The 18,293-nt window shown below is 37.7% G+C and overlaps 1 protein-coding gene across 2 annotated transcripts; it reads left to right on the top strand.

Annotated features, from left to right (window-relative positions):
- The first annotated feature begins 298 nt into the window (after positions 1–298).
- Positions 299–16,842, top strand: LOC139933785 (mutS protein homolog 4-like). 2 transcript variants are annotated; one of them, XM_071927991.1, is made up of 27 exons: positions 299–399; positions 913–1,018; positions 1,360–1,546; positions 1,912–2,045; positions 2,645–2,730; positions 3,255–3,317; positions 3,924–4,047; positions 4,540–4,606; positions 4,952–5,073; positions 5,574–5,678; positions 6,227–6,265; positions 6,755–6,835; positions 7,516–7,706; positions 8,282–8,414; positions 9,003–9,056; positions 9,303–9,487; positions 10,002–10,014; positions 10,367–10,412; positions 10,774–10,898; positions 11,318–11,412; positions 11,863–11,910; positions 12,256–12,423; positions 12,742–12,814; positions 13,322–13,457; positions 13,943–14,046; positions 14,504–14,592; positions 15,175–16,842. In XM_071927991.1, the coding sequence occupies exons 2-27, from the start codon at positions 979–981 to the stop codon at positions 15,346–15,348; spliced, it is 2,682 nt and encodes an 893-aa protein (XP_071784092.1). In that variant the 5' UTR covers positions 299–399; positions 913–978; the 3' UTR covers positions 15,349–16,842. The 2 variants fall into 2 exon arrangements, with proteins under 2 accessions (XP_071784092.1, XP_071784093.1); XM_071927992.1 differs by having other exon boundaries at positions 308–491.
- Positions 16,843–18,293: the final 1,451 nt, after the last annotated feature.

Consider the following 18,293-nt stretch of genomic DNA (forward strand, 5'->3'; position numbering starts at 1 on the left):
AGGTCATAAGGCGCCTTACTTGTTATCTATCAATACGCAATCACAAGGGCAGTTTAACATTGTATCAAGAAAATCAGTGAAATAATAGGAATAGTAAATGACTTGTATACATGTACGACTATAGCTTGATGACTTTTGTTTTGTAAAACTATTTAAAAATTGAAACAAACATGAGACTGTCTCTGTCCCGCCGAGGGAACTACTTTCTTCTCGTTCGATCTTTTCACACACAATGCTGCAATGTGGCCATCTCGTGAATTAAGTGGAGTGCGCCCTCTATTGATACACATTGTTCTCAAAACTTTGTTGTCAAACAAAACATCACATCGTTGGGGATACGCATTCAGTTTTTGTGTAAGAAATTAATTAAAAGTGTCAAAGTTTATGCGAAAGTCGAAGGTGAGTGACCGGTTTTGATTGTCTTCTTCGCGTTGTTCTGGTTTGTTTTGTACTTAGTAACATTACAAAGTTATGCACCAGAAGTTGCAAAGGTTAGTTAGCAAAAGCAGAATATTAAATTTTATTTACTGATTACTTTTTACTGATTACTTTTTAGTAGCTTTACTTAGTTAGGGCCTAACTCAAGTAGGCTTTAAAATGACTGAGTAACCATATGATGCCTTGGTCTGGTGTGGTAAACAACCTGCTTACATTACAACAACCGTAACAAAAGTTGAGTTGCAAAAGCATCCATTACTAGGCATTTTGTTGTTATAATGTAAGCGGCTTACTACAGTATCACACAACCTTTTAATTAAACAGTTTCACATCTCCCTCTGTGTTGTGTAAATTCCTCTAACTTCATAAAGTAAGTCTAATTATTTCTGCCCTCGTGCTCGTCACCTGTCACGTAACACTTACACTAGTTATAATGTTGTGTTGAGTTTGAATTCTGGTTGTTCGTTTTACTAGGTTGCCTGGCTGGTTGCATTTAACTGAACGGAATAAGACGGAAAAGAAGACCCTGTGAAATCTGCAATGGCCTCATCCTCCAAAAACAACAACAATCCAAGATACGGTAAAGTAAAGTATTGCTGGGGTTTGGGGTTAAAAAGTCTAAACTAAACTAAGGCAAAAAGTTTGTGTAAATAGACAAATTACTATTCTTTTATTGTTATTTATAACTGGTTCAATAATCTGACCATTGAAAATGTTAAGAGGAAACCCTGCAAGTTATTGTAAACAGGACAAGCATTATAATGTTGTATTGTGACTAGGGTGACTATAGCCTAGGGGTACGAGTGAATCCTAATTAAACTGCTCTATTTGTATTCAGCAGTCGGTGTCGCTGGTCGGTGTTAAAGTCTATTATGATCTTGTAAGTTATATGATTGATGAAGGATTTCCTTGTCTTTTCAGATTTTGAATTGTCCGACTTGTCATCAAACAGCATCTCCAGTGGTCCATGGAGCTTAAACCATGTGAGAGATAATCAATGGAGTGATAAGATTTCATCTCGTACTCATTCCAACTTCAATGAATCGTCAACTCATGGTTTGAGGACTGGTGGAACTTCAGAACCATTCACTGCTTCATCTTCCAATAGGTTGGTACACGCTGTCACCTTGCTACCCATGGATGGATTCATCGTTATTGTGAAAATAATGTGACAGTTATTGATGTCTTTATAGCTTCATGCCTTTGAATCAGCAATATGTTGACAAACACCAAACTATGACATCACTGCCTTTCAACTCTGTTGACCCCAGTTTGAATCCAATCTGAGACCAGAGCCTTGCATGTGGAGTGGGTTTTCAAGTCCCTGCCTGGTTACGTGGGTTTTCCCCCATTTGTTTTTTTTCCTCCCACATCTAAATCTAAGCATCTCTTCTTGTTTCCTGTCCAGTCTGTGGGCGCTAAATGTGCTGTTGGGTGTGTAATTAATCAATAAAATGATACACGCTGTTTCAGGTTGTCTACTCCCCGTACAGCGAGCAGCAGATATGGTCAGACACCAGGATCAAGAAGTTCAAGACAAACACCTCATAGAGGATATAGTTCTAACACACCAGGTAGTGTCTCTCATCAGTCATCAGTCTTAGTAGGTATGTACCTCGTTCTTATGTATCTTGAGAAGTCATTCCAACCATAACCTTACAAATTCCTCCAAATGTGGCTGTTATTATTAACTAATATCCAAATGTTTCAGTGTTTAAAACCATTCCGTTGTTTTTTAACACAAAGTTATAGGACTGTAGTTATACGAACTAATATTGACATGTTTACATAATAAAGGTAAAAATACTATGTAATTTCTTTTTAAATGTACAGTGATAAAATCTGTAAATATTCAACAAACATATAAATAAACAAACAGTCAAACAGTGAAACTAGATAGCATTAAAAGAATTGTTTTAAAGGGCACAAAGGCAATGACCCAGGGCCTAAAGTCGATCGCCTCATTGAAGTACGGTCTCATTATCAAGTGTATCGCTTGTTGCGGTCTTAACATTTTCACTTTGGCCTGTTGCTTGAAGACACTCGTTAATTAATATTAAATACAATTTATCTGAATGTCATCAAGCTTAAGACCTGTTTGACTAATAAAAAGCGAAGGGGCATTGTATACAAATGAAAAGCTGCGAATATTTCAAGATTATTTGAATGATTAATGGCATATCCAATCTGTGAATATTAATGACAGCAATTGTTGAAGGCAGAGGCTTAGCACAAGGGGAGATTGGTCTGGCAAGCATTGATCTGAAGCAGCCAGAACTCATTTTGTCACAGGTAACTAATATAAAACCTAAATATGTAATGGCCCTTGTCAAGATCCGGTAAAGGCAACTTCAAACATCAACCTTGATTCATTCTTCCTACTAAGTTTGATTTCCAATATTTTTGCCTCATAAAAGCAGCAAAATTGCTATCAAATAGCCTGAAAAGTCTATAAAAACCTATACCATAATGTTTGTAGGTCAACCTTGTAATGGTTCTACTTTCTTCCAAGAACCAAATATGGTGCCTGTTTATATCATAGTTGAGAAAATCATACCTGAAAGATTCTAGAATATAAATTTGAATGTTCTTAGTAAACTAACTCTTTAGATTTTAAATCTTTACACAAACGCATAACTGGATGATACAGCCAAACTAACCCATGTGAAGAATAAGTCAATATATTAAGAAGAATACCTTTTGGCTGAGCACATTATGGTGGAACATTTGCCCACGGTCTCGTCAAACAGCACCCTGCTTAATCAGAATTTACAAGATTTATGGAATTCTAAAGATTTCTGTTTTTATTTATACAGTTTTCAGACAGTCAGAGCTATGTGAAGATGACCACAAAGCTACAGATACATCAGCCAGTTGAGGTAGAATTCATAATCTAAGACATTGTGATTTGTGTGATACGGGAAATCCTGTATAGTTGTGCAGATATGGGTTGAGGGTTTGTTATAACCAAGTAACTATATAACCATTTAGATTAAACAGAAACAAAAGTATCAAGGCTACACAGAGATGCACTGTTGTTTATGTTCTCAAGTTCTGGTGGTTAAGTCATCTGGGTGTTGGTTCAAATCCAGGTCATGATACATTGAGTTATTGAGCAAGACACTAAACTATAATTGCTTCTCTTTACTACCAGTAAATGGGTACCTGTGAGGACAGAAATGGGTCCTATGTTACAATTACCTTGGTGCACTACAATTGTACTTGGCAGCACAGTCTGTGTACTACCCAAGGAGCCGAGATGGTATAAACTTGGTTGAAGGAATAAACAAAATGGCCAAGTGATTAGGGTTCATAGTGCCTTTGTGAAAATATGTTATTACTATTGTTATCATTGTCAATCAGAGGCAATAAAAGTACGGTTTTGTTTCTTTTTACACATGTTTATTTAGTATGCCTTGACAAAAAGGAGGATTGGTTTTAATCATTTTAAAAAGTGTCATGAAATATGAAATTTCTTGCCAAAGATCGTGATGCCAATCACTGCATGTGAAGGAGGAAGCATGACCAAGTTATTCAAACTCATCAGTGATAACTTCCATAACACCAGCATTGCAACCGTCCAAAGGAAATACTTCAATGAAACCAAAGGTAAATCAAGTAATAAACACACAACCCTTGTTTAGTTATGTACATTTCTTTAGGATCCCCATGCTGCCATGACCTGAAAATGTGCTTATTGCAGCAGCCAAAATAAGTCAAACTTTAGATGAGTTCAAGTGGTGCAGGACTTTTTCTAAGGGGCACTTCTGGCCAATAGGCCCTTCAGATGTTTGTTTGTATTATTTGTCTCAGCCAAGCCCTTTTTAGCCCTCTTGTTATGCTATTGACTAATTTTTTTATAAGAATTTCTGAGGTTGAGGTATCAACAAATACATTGTCCGCATGCAAATAGAAAGAGAAAAAAACAGTTTTAAACATTGAGTATGTAACACCATTGCACAGACCTTCAAATGGGGAGGGGGGGGGGGGTGGCACGAGCATCATTTGGGGAGGACACTTGATTCCCCCTCCCACCTCCATTTCCTTAATTTGTCATCTAGGTGCTCATTTTAATTTCACTTGTCCCCGTTTCTTGTTTAGGTCTGCAGTATATAAAACACTTGTGTGTTTCTGACTTCAGCTCAGTGGAGATGGAAATAACTTCAAAGTGAGTGTAGTCAAGTTCACTCCAATGATTAATCTTACATTCTCCATTAGTCTGTATGAACAAATTAATAAATATTTGTTTTTTCTTTGTGGGCCTTTTTCATAATGTTATAATATTGAATATGGGTTTCTGAAGATTTGTGGGTTTTTTTTTCACACACATGGACGAATTTAGTCAAGATTTGAAAATAATATGTAGGCCTGTACCTTGAAACTAAATATAAATGACGAAAATGATAGGTTTTTTAAAGTTTTTTTAAAAGAATTTTCAGTAACTAAATCCTGTGAAACTGTGATTACTTTTGAATAAAGTGTTTAGGCTGATTGTTTGTTTATTTGTTGATAGGTACTACTGTCTGGCTGCAGCTGCAGCGTTGCTGAAGTACGTTGAGTTCATTCAGAATATTGTGTATGCTCCGAATTCTCTGAAGGTGGTATTCAGAGGCAGTGAACAGTCTACAATGATTGGTAGGAATAGTGACTCTCAAGACATGGTTTGAATTCATCCAACTTTAAACATTAACTACATCCAAACAGGCCTCGAAATAACCCACGGCACCCACTACCATTACCGTGGTGCCCTGTGTTTTTGCTGTGGTGCCCTCTGCAAGGTTCAATAGTCATAGTCATAGTAGCGCCCCTTGCCAGAGGGAAATTGCTGTGCCCCTTCAAGTACAAAGTTCAAGGCCTGGAGAAAGCCACTGAAGCAGTTGGTCTAAGCTGTATCTGCTGTATATCAAAGTATTTCACTACTTCCAGCTCCAAAGCTGCTTTACATTTGTGTGCAATTCTAAAAATAAAAAATTAAAAAACCCAGCATGCAGACGTTTAAGGCAATGAATGCATGGTTGCCACACCACATCGTAACATACAATTGACTCTCAAAATGGCAGACCGGTGGCAGACTATAGCTTCTTATGAAGTCTATGCAAGGTTCTATTAGAGATACAATTGTGTTTCTTTTACAGATTCCACGACTGCTAGAAATCTTGAGTTGGTGCAGAACATGAAGGACCCTAAGAGTGGACATACGCTGTATGGAGTGTTGAACTACACCAAAACACTGGCTGGAGGTATGTACAGACAAATCAAGCACCAAGCGCTCAAACTCATTTCAGCTCTCCTTAATAAACAATTGAGCCCTGAGCCCTATTTCAAAAAGCTATGAGGTAAAAAATACTGCTAAGCAAAAAATGAGTGGGGCAATGGTAATTTCATGGACTTGTGTGTGGTAATCGGTTTTCTGCGAAGCAATGTTTTTCTGTGCTTAGCAAGTTTGTGTGCTTACTGGCTTTATAAACTTGGGCCCTGGTTCCAATTTCATAGAGCTGCTTGAAAGCAGATAATAATGCTTAAAACATTTCAGCTAAGCAAAGTAGTTAGCAGGAAACCAGTTGCAAATGCTTGCTTTCCTTGTTCTGGTAAGAAAAATTGTTTTGTGCTTCGCTAAAATGGCACTGGTCAATCTCAACTTTAGATATATGCTAAAAATTTAAAAAAAATAGTACAGGACAGACAGAGAACAGACCAGGACAAACGAACAAAGCAAAAGTGACAGAGGATGTAACAAGAAGGAACACCATAGTTTGAAACTCACCATAAAGTGTTATTGTTTCTGCAGCACGTTTACTGAGAGCTAACATCCTGCAACCTCCTTGCGGTAAGAATTCAACCTGAGTTGACATAAGAGAGGGGAAAAACCAGGACGGATTAATTCAAAACCCTCCTGGGCAGAATATTGTGGAAACAGAATTATACAAGTAGCGATACTTGTATAAAAAACACATTAAAATTAAATAATTTGAATGATTGAAAATGGTTTTCTGTTCTACTTGATTTGCTCCTATAGAGATATATCATTTTAGTTTTAAGGCACAACCAAAGAATAATAATAATACTAACTTGTATTTAGTACTCTTCCCATAGTACACTATATCACACAGTTGACACAAAATATTAATACACAATATACAAATGAATTTCATCAGAAAAGGTACATACACAATGTTTGAAAGGAATATGTAAAAGTTGACAACCCCAACAACATTTTGGAGGATTATTTGTCAAAGATAATATATTCCACCAAATTATAATCACAGACAATGAAATGTGTCATTAATTGTAGGAGTTACTTGTTTTTTTCTGACAGCTTTGGATACCATTTCACTGCGACTTGATGTTGTTACTGAGCTGACTGAACAAGAAGAGCTGTTCTACAATCTACAGTCAGGTCAGTTTAATGACAAAGTCACATTAAGAATTGCACATTGCTGGATAAATCAGTAGAGGAGATCCAGCTGGAGAAAAACTAGGAACAGTAAAATTAGCTCAAAATTCCTAGAATAAGTATTGTCGCCTAGTTACTGAATTACAATTTCTTGATTTGTGCAATCCATAATCACAGACGTCAAACCAATATTTGTATGAGTTTGCCGAGTTCCCTTGACGGGAAGATCATCTTAATGAACAACATACAGCCGTTTCTCAGAGCCATTACTTCCATAAAAATACATGGTTTTAAAAATGATAAGGTGAGCATAAAATTGTATTTCTTCCAGACCTGTCTTTTGTATTTGCCATCGCTACTCCAGTTGCAGCGCCCAAACCCTCCCCTCCCTTCTTTAGTAGGCATATCAGTTCAATTGACAAAATTACCCTGATGTCGGCACTACCTTAAATTTTGGTTGTGCCATTTTGGAAGTCGATTTACCCTGTTGTACTGTGTAGTGTGCGTTTCGGGAGAGGCACATACACAGGACGTGCTCACCATCTTTGTGTACAGTTTGCTTCCCAAAGTGGCAGACCAGGGCAGATAGGCACAAATGACAACAATGCAGGCGGGTCAATAATCAATTTTCCAACATGGAAATTTACAATTATTGGTTGTCTGTTTTTTTATTTTGTCCGCAGTTCTTGCTCGTTTCTTGGATGTGGATCATCTGCTGTCACTGTGTGTCCAGATCCCTAAACAGGAGACAGTCAAGACTGCAGAGTCTAAGATCACCAACGTCATTCATCTCAAGCATACCCTAGAGCTAGTACCTCCACTCATGATGGCTCTACAGGGCTCCAAAAACAAACTCCTGCAAGCTTACTGCAAGGTAACTGACCAATGGGAAGTTGTAAACTTCTGATAGTCATAAAAAATTAACATTGACTAGAGTGGGACTCGTACCAATGACCTCCGGAATAATGTGCCAGCACTCTACTAACTGAGCTATCTAGCCCTATGTTGGGGGTCTCCCTAATAGTCAATATCTTTGTTCGGGATGCCAGTCAGAACCCACACAACCGTTAACCGCCATGTAGCCAGCGATCACACCCAAGTTAACGGTACAATCTGAAAAGTGGCAGCTAGGGGATCACCAGAAGGGGATAAGAGCTTTTTTTATATCAAATAATAAACCCAAGGGAAACTGACTTGGTGAATTTTAGACTGTTTTGGTATTTTTGTGTTGAGCAAGGACAAATTTACTAGAGCAGGATTTGAACCACCCACCTCCGGATTAACATGCCAGCGCCTCTACAAACTGAGCCATTTAGCGCTATGTTAGCAGTCTCCCTATTTAGTCAATATCTTTGTTCATGATAAATATGAGATCTGTGACATGAACCATCTCAAATATAATTACATAAAGCAAAAAATCTGACATCTCAGATTGCTGTTTTTCTCTAGTCTCTAAGTGATGATAGATTCAGTGCAATGCTGGAGAGGCTTCACACAGTCATCAATGATGGAACACGCTACCAGAAGGGCACACTCAACATGCGCACACAGAAATGCTTTGCAGTCAAACCAAACATCAACGGTAAGTGTCATTATCGCATTGATCACTCTTTACATTGTGGACCCCATACTCACAGAGTCGATGAGGCAATTGCCCCTATAGTCATTGCCTTGGTGCCTTTGAAATGTTCCAGTTTGTACTTCCCACACAGAGATGCCCTGCACAAAGTAATATCTGTCTTGTCCTCACCAGAACACAGTCAGGCCTGATACTTGAAGTCATGCCAATGCCTCCTTGCCCCTGGTCACTGCCTCGGTGCCCTTTTAAATGTTCCAACAGAGGTGCCCTTTACTAAGAAACTCTGCCTTGCCTTTACATGAATGAAGTAACAGGCCTGCGTTGTTACATTTTAATCACCGTTTTATGTTTAACTGCATTATCAAGTTAACTAAAAGCTAAAACAAATGGAGTATAATTTTTACTAAAAAAATATCTCTTTTGTGTTCACAGAAAACAAGGTATAAGATCTATCAATTTCAAGATAAAAACCAATGATCATTTAATCATTGTTTCTAAGAATGCTTTTCTTGCCAATTATTCAACAACATGCCCTTAAAGTCCAGATGCTTCTTCCTTGGTTATTTGTGCACAGTCTTCTTTTGTCTACAGGCTTACTGGATGTTGCCAGACGCACATACACAGAAATTGTTGATGATATCGCAGGTAAGCCTTGAAACTAAAATTTGAGTAATCATCTGAAAGAAACCAGTGATTTGAACTGCAACAACAATTTATTTAGTACGATTTCCTCCTTTGCTCAAATAGTAGTGCCATAGTAAACTGAAAAACACTGAATAAAGCTAAGAGTTTTACAAGATTGTTAAGAATTATTTAATTTGGTTTGTCCTATTGAGTATGAACTATAAAGACCCAATTGACATTTATTCTTGTAATGACTCATTGTACTAGACTTGATAGTACAACTGGGTGAGCAGTATGGTCTTCCATTAAAGACAAGCTACAGTTGCAGTCGAGGGTTCTTCATCCAGATGTACTGTGGTGCTAAGAACCCTGTCCAACCAGAATCCCTGCCACCGGTATTCACTAAAGTCATTAGGGCCCGGAATTCACTCAGCTTCACTTCAGCTGATCTGGTGAGTTACTCTCTCCAAGTTAGCAATGCAGGGATCAGACACCTCAGATCTGAATTTGTAGCGGGTCATGGCCGAGTGGTTATAAGAGCATCCAGTTCAAGTTCTGGTTCTATATCACTGGAGTGTGGGTTTGAATCCCGGTTGTGACACTTGTGTCATTGAGTAAGATACTTTACTATAGTTGCTTTTCTTGGGTACTTTACTATAGTTGCTTTTCTTAAATGGGTACCTGCGAGGGTAGAGGTTGATATTGTGTATGAAAAAGCCATCAGAGCGCCACGGCAGCTCGGGCTGTATACTCGGGCTGTAGGTGTGTTCGTTGAATAGAACATTCCATCTTTCAACTCATATTCGAACCATTGCACTCATAAACATTCATTATGTGTATACTATCTTAGAATAGACAAAAATACTTTTGGGAGATTTATTATTATTTGCCAGTATTTATGTGAGTTTGTTACCACACAATCCTTTCAGTAGATATTCTAACTTTGTTATTTATTTTGCCTTTCAGATCAAATTGAACAGTAAGTAAAGGAGCATTTAATAATGTACGGTTTATATTAAAAACTTCCAATAATTGAAAGAGGCATTGTGTGTGAGTGTACTTGTCTTTGCTTGATGCTTCAGATGAGTTATATTTGATGTGACCCAACACATTATGAAATTACAAACCTGTGAAAGTTTAAGCTCAATCATTCATTGGACTCGCTAGGGAATAGTAAAACTCCCCCAATAGTCTAGTCACTCTTTCCAAAATACCATTTGACAAAATATTTCTGCTAATTTTTGGCCAGCAGACTTGTTTTAAAATTGGGCCCAGGCCAGCTGAAATAATAATATGTTCAACAAGAATTGTTAATTGTGTTGTGTTTCTAGATCGTGTACGGGAATCACTGAATGAGATCTACCTGATGACAAATATGTAAGTGACAAGTCCAAAATAAAAACTCAAACAAAATTCTCAGTGACTTGCTTCAAGAGGGGTGTTACTTAGTTCAAATGCAGTCTTGTTTACAAAAGGATATAAAATGACGTTGTTAATATCCAAAAACATCTAACGACGACACATGTCTTAAGGGATCAATCTATTAGGAACACCTATTAATATGATTGTTGATTTTGTTCACAGCCCCGGGGTGGGGGGGGGGGCTGGGTATACAGTGCTTTACACACCCAGGTGTATGGGTAAAATCTAATTAATAATCTTTATCCAAGATGCAAATTTAACAGCTACTACAAAGTTATTGTCACTTGAGATAGAACTGTACTGTTTTTACTTCTAGTGTAGTGAGTGAGCTACTGAATGAGATTCGTGAACATGTCGGCTGCCTGTACAAGTTGGCTGAGTGTGTCTCAACTCTGGACATGCTGGTGGCTTTTGCACACGCCTGCACCTTGGCAGAATATGGTGAGAAAAGAAACTGGAAAACTTTGCGTTTTTGTTTTTAAATTTAAAAACTCTTTTTAAAACTTCTAACAAACAATGGATTACAAACGTAAATGTAATCATTCCTGATATAGCCCATGATTGAAAGTCATAAAATCATTCTAAAACTAAAATGACATTACATGGTTTGAATGCTGGGGCAAATCCACAAACCACATGACTTGTAGCTCAAATATATTTTATTGAAAACAAGTTTTATTTACAAGACCAGAACTTAAGGAAATAGAATGTTCTATGCAGTTTGACATGTACATGTCAATAGCATTCTATGTTTTTTTCTGGTAGTGTTTTAGATGAATTTTGTTTCATATCAACTGTCCTTTCTCTATGATAAAAAAAAGATCCTAGTTCTTAATAAAAATTTTCCTGTACTTTTACAGTGAGACCAGATTTCACAGACACACTGGCCATCAAGAATGGCAAGCACCCCATACTGGATCGAATATCATATGAGCAGCCAATCGCAAATAATACTGTGAGTTTATTTCATTGTTGCCTTTTACATCATTAAACAAAATGTTGCTAGAACTTTTAGCCTATATCTTCTCTTGGAGACGATCAGAGCATACTGATTGAAACGTTGAGTCGTTAACCACCGATTTATTTCAGAACCAACACTAACTACTCAAAGAGATATGGTGTGACTGTAGTTTCAAATCCCACTTCTACCCAATATGCCAACCTATCAATGTTGACAACAAACTACCAACAGTTATAGTTGGAGACCTCTTGTGATGAACACAAAACATTAATAATGGTAGCTGATACTAACAAACATATGTAAAATGTACGGATGCAAACCTATTTGTAGAGTTCATATGTAGCATGTACAGACTAGAATTTAGACAAAATAAATGGGTATACAAACATTACTTGACCCTCCATATACAATTGAGAATGTTTCCTATTTATTTTTGTATTGCAGTATGCTAGTGAAGACAGCAACTTCATCATCATCACTGGTCCTAACATGGTAGGTTTTCAACACACGTGTAGCTCCTTGTACTAATGTCACACAAGGCTACTGCTTGCTATCTTGTGGTCAAATTGCACGCACAAATTATGGTAAAGTTCTGTTGCCCTAAATGTTATTTATACTGGAAAACCCATCAGTTACGTATATCCAGTAACAAATTTGAATCTGATAATAATTGTACACTACAAAGGCCCAGTTTTACAGAGCTGGTCAGTGGTTAGAAAACTGCCTACTGTGACAGAAAGATTTGCTTGAGCGTAAGTGTTTCACAAGTTAGCAAGAAAATTAGGCAGCTGTCTTGCGCATTCACACTTGTATCGTTACCTTCTGTTCTGTCTGTAGAGTGGCAAGTCAACTTACCTAAAGCAGTTGGCCATCTTGCAAGTTATGGCTCAGATTGGTAGCTTTGTACCAGCCGAGTACGCTTCATTCAGAGTCTGTGATCAGATCTTCTCTCGTATTGGTTGTGATGACGACATTGAGACTAATGCATCTACATTCATGCTTGAGGTAGGACTTCGAAAGCCCTGACAAACTTCTGATTTTGTTTTGTTTTATTAAAACTACAACTGATAACCTATTTCTAGGCTGAAAGTTTTGTTTCATCAACAACTTGGATCCTTCCTGTAAAAAGCTATGGGCTTTACAGCATAGAAAAGAAGTCTAGGTGTTGTCAAGTTGAGCGTTTGCACTGTCGGACGCGTCAAGGAAAAAACAAAAATTTAAATAAACTACATTTGATAAATTCCATGTATGGACAACTTATTAGAGTGCTGAAATATCTACACGTTTTTAACATTTGTATGGGTTTTATTTATTTATTTTTAGATGAGAGAGATGAATTACATCGTACAGAATTGTACCAACAAGTCCTTGGTGATTATTGATGAACTAGGAAGAGGTTTGTATATCTCTGGTTCAACTTTCATAAATGCAGTTAAAACTGCTAAGCAATTTTAATATTATTTTTTGCTTACTATCAGACCTAGAGTTGGAGGACAAGCTGAAAAAATCTAAAAAGTCTTTTGGAAATTCTGAAGGGGCACCAAGACCATCAAGACCAGGGCGACAGAGGGGAAGACCATGGGCTCCATGGTCTCTGTGTAATTCTAGGCTTGAGTGCTATAGCAGACAAATGTGACTCAACCAAAAGTGTTTTCATGGTTGAAGGAAATTGGCAGTGCATTGGGGGCAGGTCTATACATTCTAACTGGGGACCTGTAACAACCCCAGTTGTGGGAAGGTCCCTAGTTGCCAAAAAGTTGCAGTACAAAGAAAAGGGCGAGGGACAATAGGAGGTTTGTAATTCAGGGTTCATAATGGATTTGGATTGTAATGTCCCACCATTTGCTTTCTAGAACTGCATTGTATTGTTACTTGTATTGGTGTGTTTGATTGATTCTAATAGGAACAAGCAGTGAGGAAGGCATTGGTATATGTCACTCAATCTGTGAATATCTACAGAGTCTGAAAGCATTCACCATCTTTGCCACTCACTTCATGGAAATCACTCCACTGGATGTACTCTACCCAAATGTGGAAAAGTAAGCCAGGAATGAACTGTTGTGTCTAAGTTTGAAATTAACGTTAACCCTAATGTACATACTTAAAAAATTTGCTCTGAGATACAAATTTGTGCATGAAGTACTCTGCACTGACCGATAAAACTTGCTGATTTTGGTAGTACAGGTGGTGCAGTGTTGCTTCAGTGATTGGGATGAGATATGCCATGCCAGTATGGTTCGTATCTCGCCTACCCCAGCCCTACCTGACTGCATAGCAAGGGTTTTCCCAACTGTCTCCTATTCATTCTATTTATTTTTCAACTGTCACTATGTAATGTTTAATAAGTTAAATAAAAAAAATAACTGTGTTCCATGTTTTCTTTCCCATCCTAGACTGTTTTGGTTTAAAACATTTTTTGGGCTGTTGTGTACAATACTGAGCCCATATACAGTTCTGTTTGTTTTGATTTTGATTTTGATTTATAAATGAATCATGAATTGATGAGTTTCTTTTAATATTTCAGTTATCACTTTGAGGTGGAGAATGTTGGCTCAACTCCGGCCACCAAAAGGAAGCTAGCGTACTCTCATGTTCTATCCAAAGGACGAACTGAAGAACAACATTACGGTAAATCTTAATCATTATCCATTGCTTTAAGAATCATTCGAAGATTTTATATATTTTATTGTTGAATTATTTTCTCTTGTATTCAATAACAACCTGTTGCAACTTATAAAAATCTTCCATAAATTGACAAAGTTGTTTATTTTTAATACATTTATGTTTATATTCAAATGTAACAACAAAGATAAATAACTGAGGGAGGATGTTGTATCCAATTCTGACCTTCCAAGCGGGGGGCTCAAGCCAGCCCCAATCCCTCCCCCTTTTTAGTTAAGCCACTGCTCCCAGACTATTGGGGTTTTGCAAGAGATTATCACATTTTAGAACTTTCAGTTTCTGGTTTTCTTGGTTTTCTTGTTGATAGACACAGATTTATCTCCTCAATAGATTTGCAAGTTCCTATTGTACAGATTTCTAACATTCTGATTTACATTTATCTATATCCGATTGTTGACTTCAGGGATCAAGCTAGCAGAGCTGTGTACCCTTCCTGAATCCATGTTAGCTGAGGCTAAACGACTGTCGGAAAAGTTGTCAGCGCAGAGAAAGGCAAGTATTGGGCTTGGACAAAACCTTTATTTTGGGCATAATGTATAATTTACTGAGTAATAAGTATAAGTATAAGCGTATCATAATACCAGAGTCTTATGCAGCGAATGATCTATCATTACAGTACTCAAGGTGCTTGAACAAAGAGAAATATTACAATACAGGTTACAGAAAACAAAAATGAAATTATGAGACCTACTTATGTAGTACCTTATAAGGGGTTTACATGTACATACAAAGCACTGCAGAACACCAGGGCAAACCCCTTGTCTTTGTGATAAGTGTAGTTGGGTTCTTTTACGTACATTACACAACACAGAGGGCTTATGACTTTATGTCCCATTCGGAGGATGAAGCAATATTTTTGCTTAAGGAGTCAAGACCGGGACTCGAACCCACACTCTGATGATCAGAAACAGCCAAGAAGTTTACGGACCAATCATGAGGTATCATTGCCAGTAAATATGACAAACTTTACACTGTGTGGCGTCAAGTAGAAAAATATTACTACAATCTGTTCAGTGCTCTGGGATTGTTGCTTCATACACCACTGTTTAAATTGCGCTTTTTACATTGTTATAGGAACTTCATTTGAACACTCGGCAAGACAAGGATCACAAGGCTGTTTACCGGCTAGCTAACCGCCTAATACAAGCAGCTCGTAACTCCAGGCTGGATGAACCAAGTCTACGTCTCTACCTCGGCAGCCTCAAGACGCAATACCTCAAGGAGGTCCAAGAAGACCCTGAAGAATGAGGCACAGTTTCATCACACAAGGTTCTTAATGGGTAGGCGTAACTGAGAGTCTGTCTGATCAAACCAGGCACATGACATCAAATGAAGATGGACCCCTTCACAAGCCAAGACAGAAATCTCTAGCAACAAAATTTGTAACAGCCTAACCTTCAATCTTACCAAGTACAATTTTAGGGGACTGAAACACTGCTAGTCTTGGGGTCTTGGTAACTCTACCAATACATCGTTTAAGTACTATCCACAGATAAAGAAATGAGATGGACACTCGTTTACCTTGTTTTTAATCTGTACAGTTCTGAAGGTATTTTATTACATGTCTTAATGCACATAATTTAATCCAGACAGCCACATCATTACTATGTGATATCCACACAGACAGCCAAGATATGTTTTGTACAAATAGGATGCTCCTTTAAGGCGTGCACATTATATATATCCTTATGGTGTTCATTATTTATATGCAACTTAACTTGAATGCATCACATCCCATATAGCATAGCAAATGGGTGTTACCAGTGTTTAAGCAGTAATACCATGGGTGTGTTTTGGTGACCATGACCACAAACGGGTTTCTGGCGTAAAGGTCACTGATTGAAAAGATTTTTTTCTGAGAGCATTGCGAAGACGGTTAGGACCCAAGAAACAGCTCATGGTGTAGGTACATTTAAGATGTGGGTACATTTCTTGAAAACTCATGGTCTCAAAACACACAACCTTCATTTTAAGTGACGGAAGTTTTCAATTTCATTAATTATAATTGGTATGCGTCAAGGTTCTTCATTTTTAAAAGAATTCCGTTGACATTTTTTACAATTTTGAGAATTTGTCATCTTGACACCAAGCCTAACCAAGCCAACAACCTGGTTATGATTTGGGCACAACAGCTGCAATACCGCTGTTGAATCGAACACTTCACCAAATACCGAAGTACAAACATGTTTCTGGACGGTGTCACCAAAAAAGCACTCCATGATATATGCAATGTATAACTGTAATGTATAAACTGTTAATGTACAATATTGATGACAACCCATCACCTTTATACACCCGGTATGTGCACAATCCATTAACACACAATTGCTTTCAAAATGATATAGCTCCGACTATTAGGCTGCGTCTGAATTAGCAGCTACAGTTGTTGCTATGGGCATCCTATCAACATAGGTTAACATGATGATCAAGCCACAGTCAAAGCCACTAGTTCAGAAACAGCCTCACACAGAGTGTAACCCTAAGCCCTATAAACTGTTGCACAGTTTAGTTTATGGTAAGATTATCCATAATAGACTGATTCATTTATGCCCCACCCCATTGTCTATCAATGGCGCACACTTGTGTATCAATGGCGCCCAGCATGGGTAGCAGGAACGATACATGCGTCTTGCTCTGCACGGTACCATGGAATTTCAAAGTGTTAGCTTTTGTCCCGAAGTCGGTGTTGATCAATGCATCAAGGGGCAGAGCTTCATGGATTGTCTAATCGTTACCATCAAATTCAAACTAGTGTTTCGTGAAAGTTGTGTTGAGTTGTCTAATTCTAGTTGGGTTGCTTGTTCTGCTTCAAATGTTTTTAAATATTCTAATGTTTAAAACTAATTTATCTTATGGAGTACGTTAACCATCAATTTCTAAAACCATAGTCTCAAATTTTATGGTTTAATAAAGATATTATTATCAGTCCAAGATATTAACATTTGTGTCTCGACCCATCTTCATCTTCATCAGGCTGTATTCATCCCTTCATGGATAACTGAACCCCCCTCCATTCGGATTTCAATTTCAATACTCACTTTACATTAAATTGAATATAAAAAAAAATGCTCACCCAATGTACAGCGCCTCTTACAATTATATTTTAAAAAAACATCTTCATACAAAAAATCTTTCGTAAACATGACAGGCTTGTTGGTGTCGACTCCAATTAAAAAAATTAGTCTTGGAAATCACACACAATAATTATTTGTTACTTGTACACTCCCACTTTACGCTTCATTTACTGTTTGATATTTGTGTGACACATACGATTGTTTAGTATTGGTCGTCAGTCTCACAAAATAATACAATTTGAATATATGTATGGTTTAACATCTTGGCTTCATATTGCCCAACAAAATAAACACAACGGTAACTTTCTAAAAATAAAAACTGATTGCCTTACAAATGATTCTTGCATAACATCGAATACTGAAGTAAAAATTTAAACAAGGAATAATACAGAGAACGGAAATATATTAACAACTATTTTTGAAAGTTTTGAAAGAAGACTGATTTGTTACTGATTAAGGTATGACCAACCTGCACCATCATTAGTTTGTAAGGGTGGGTAATGTAAAGAATCAAGTCCACTTTAGAGATAACAAATGGCTTTGTGAGCTGACAACATTCTCAAGGTGGTTAGTTCTACTACAGGTTTAGTCTTTATTGGCTGCAGCAGGCCTGATACTTCACAGAGGCAACAGAGGCAATTACCTCCATGCCCCCTGGTCATTGCCTTGGTGCCCTTGAAATCCTTTTATCATAGGGTGCCTTTTAGCAAAGAGAAAATACCTTGGTGCCCTTGCCCTTTCAAAAACGAAGCATAAATGCCTGGGCAGGCCTCAAATATTTACCCACGACACCACAGCGGTGCCCTGTGTAAGGTTCCTGTAGATATTTACATTTTCCTCATAGAGGTCAGAGGTGCCCCTTACCAGAGCGAAATAGCTGTGCCCCTTTAAAAGAGCAAAGTTCAAGGCCTGTGGTGGTGGTCATTTTGTTTACATTGGTCATGTCGGTCGCCGCATAAATTTCTGGAGAATAGATATGTGTATCAAACAAACATTTGCTTTGAACGAGATTCCCAGAGGTGACCAGTCCTCCGAGACAGTAAATTTAGCGCCCTCTATCAGTGACTAAGAGAAACAAGTAGATTCGCCAAGCAAGACCACTACAGGGAGGGCAGAAAT

Source organism: Asterias amurensis, chromosome 2 (genome assembly GCF_032118995.1).
Source record: "Asterias amurensis chromosome 2, ASM3211899v1".
Taxonomy (NCBI): Eukaryota; Metazoa; Echinodermata; class Asteroidea; order Forcipulatida; family Asteriidae; genus Asterias; species Asterias amurensis.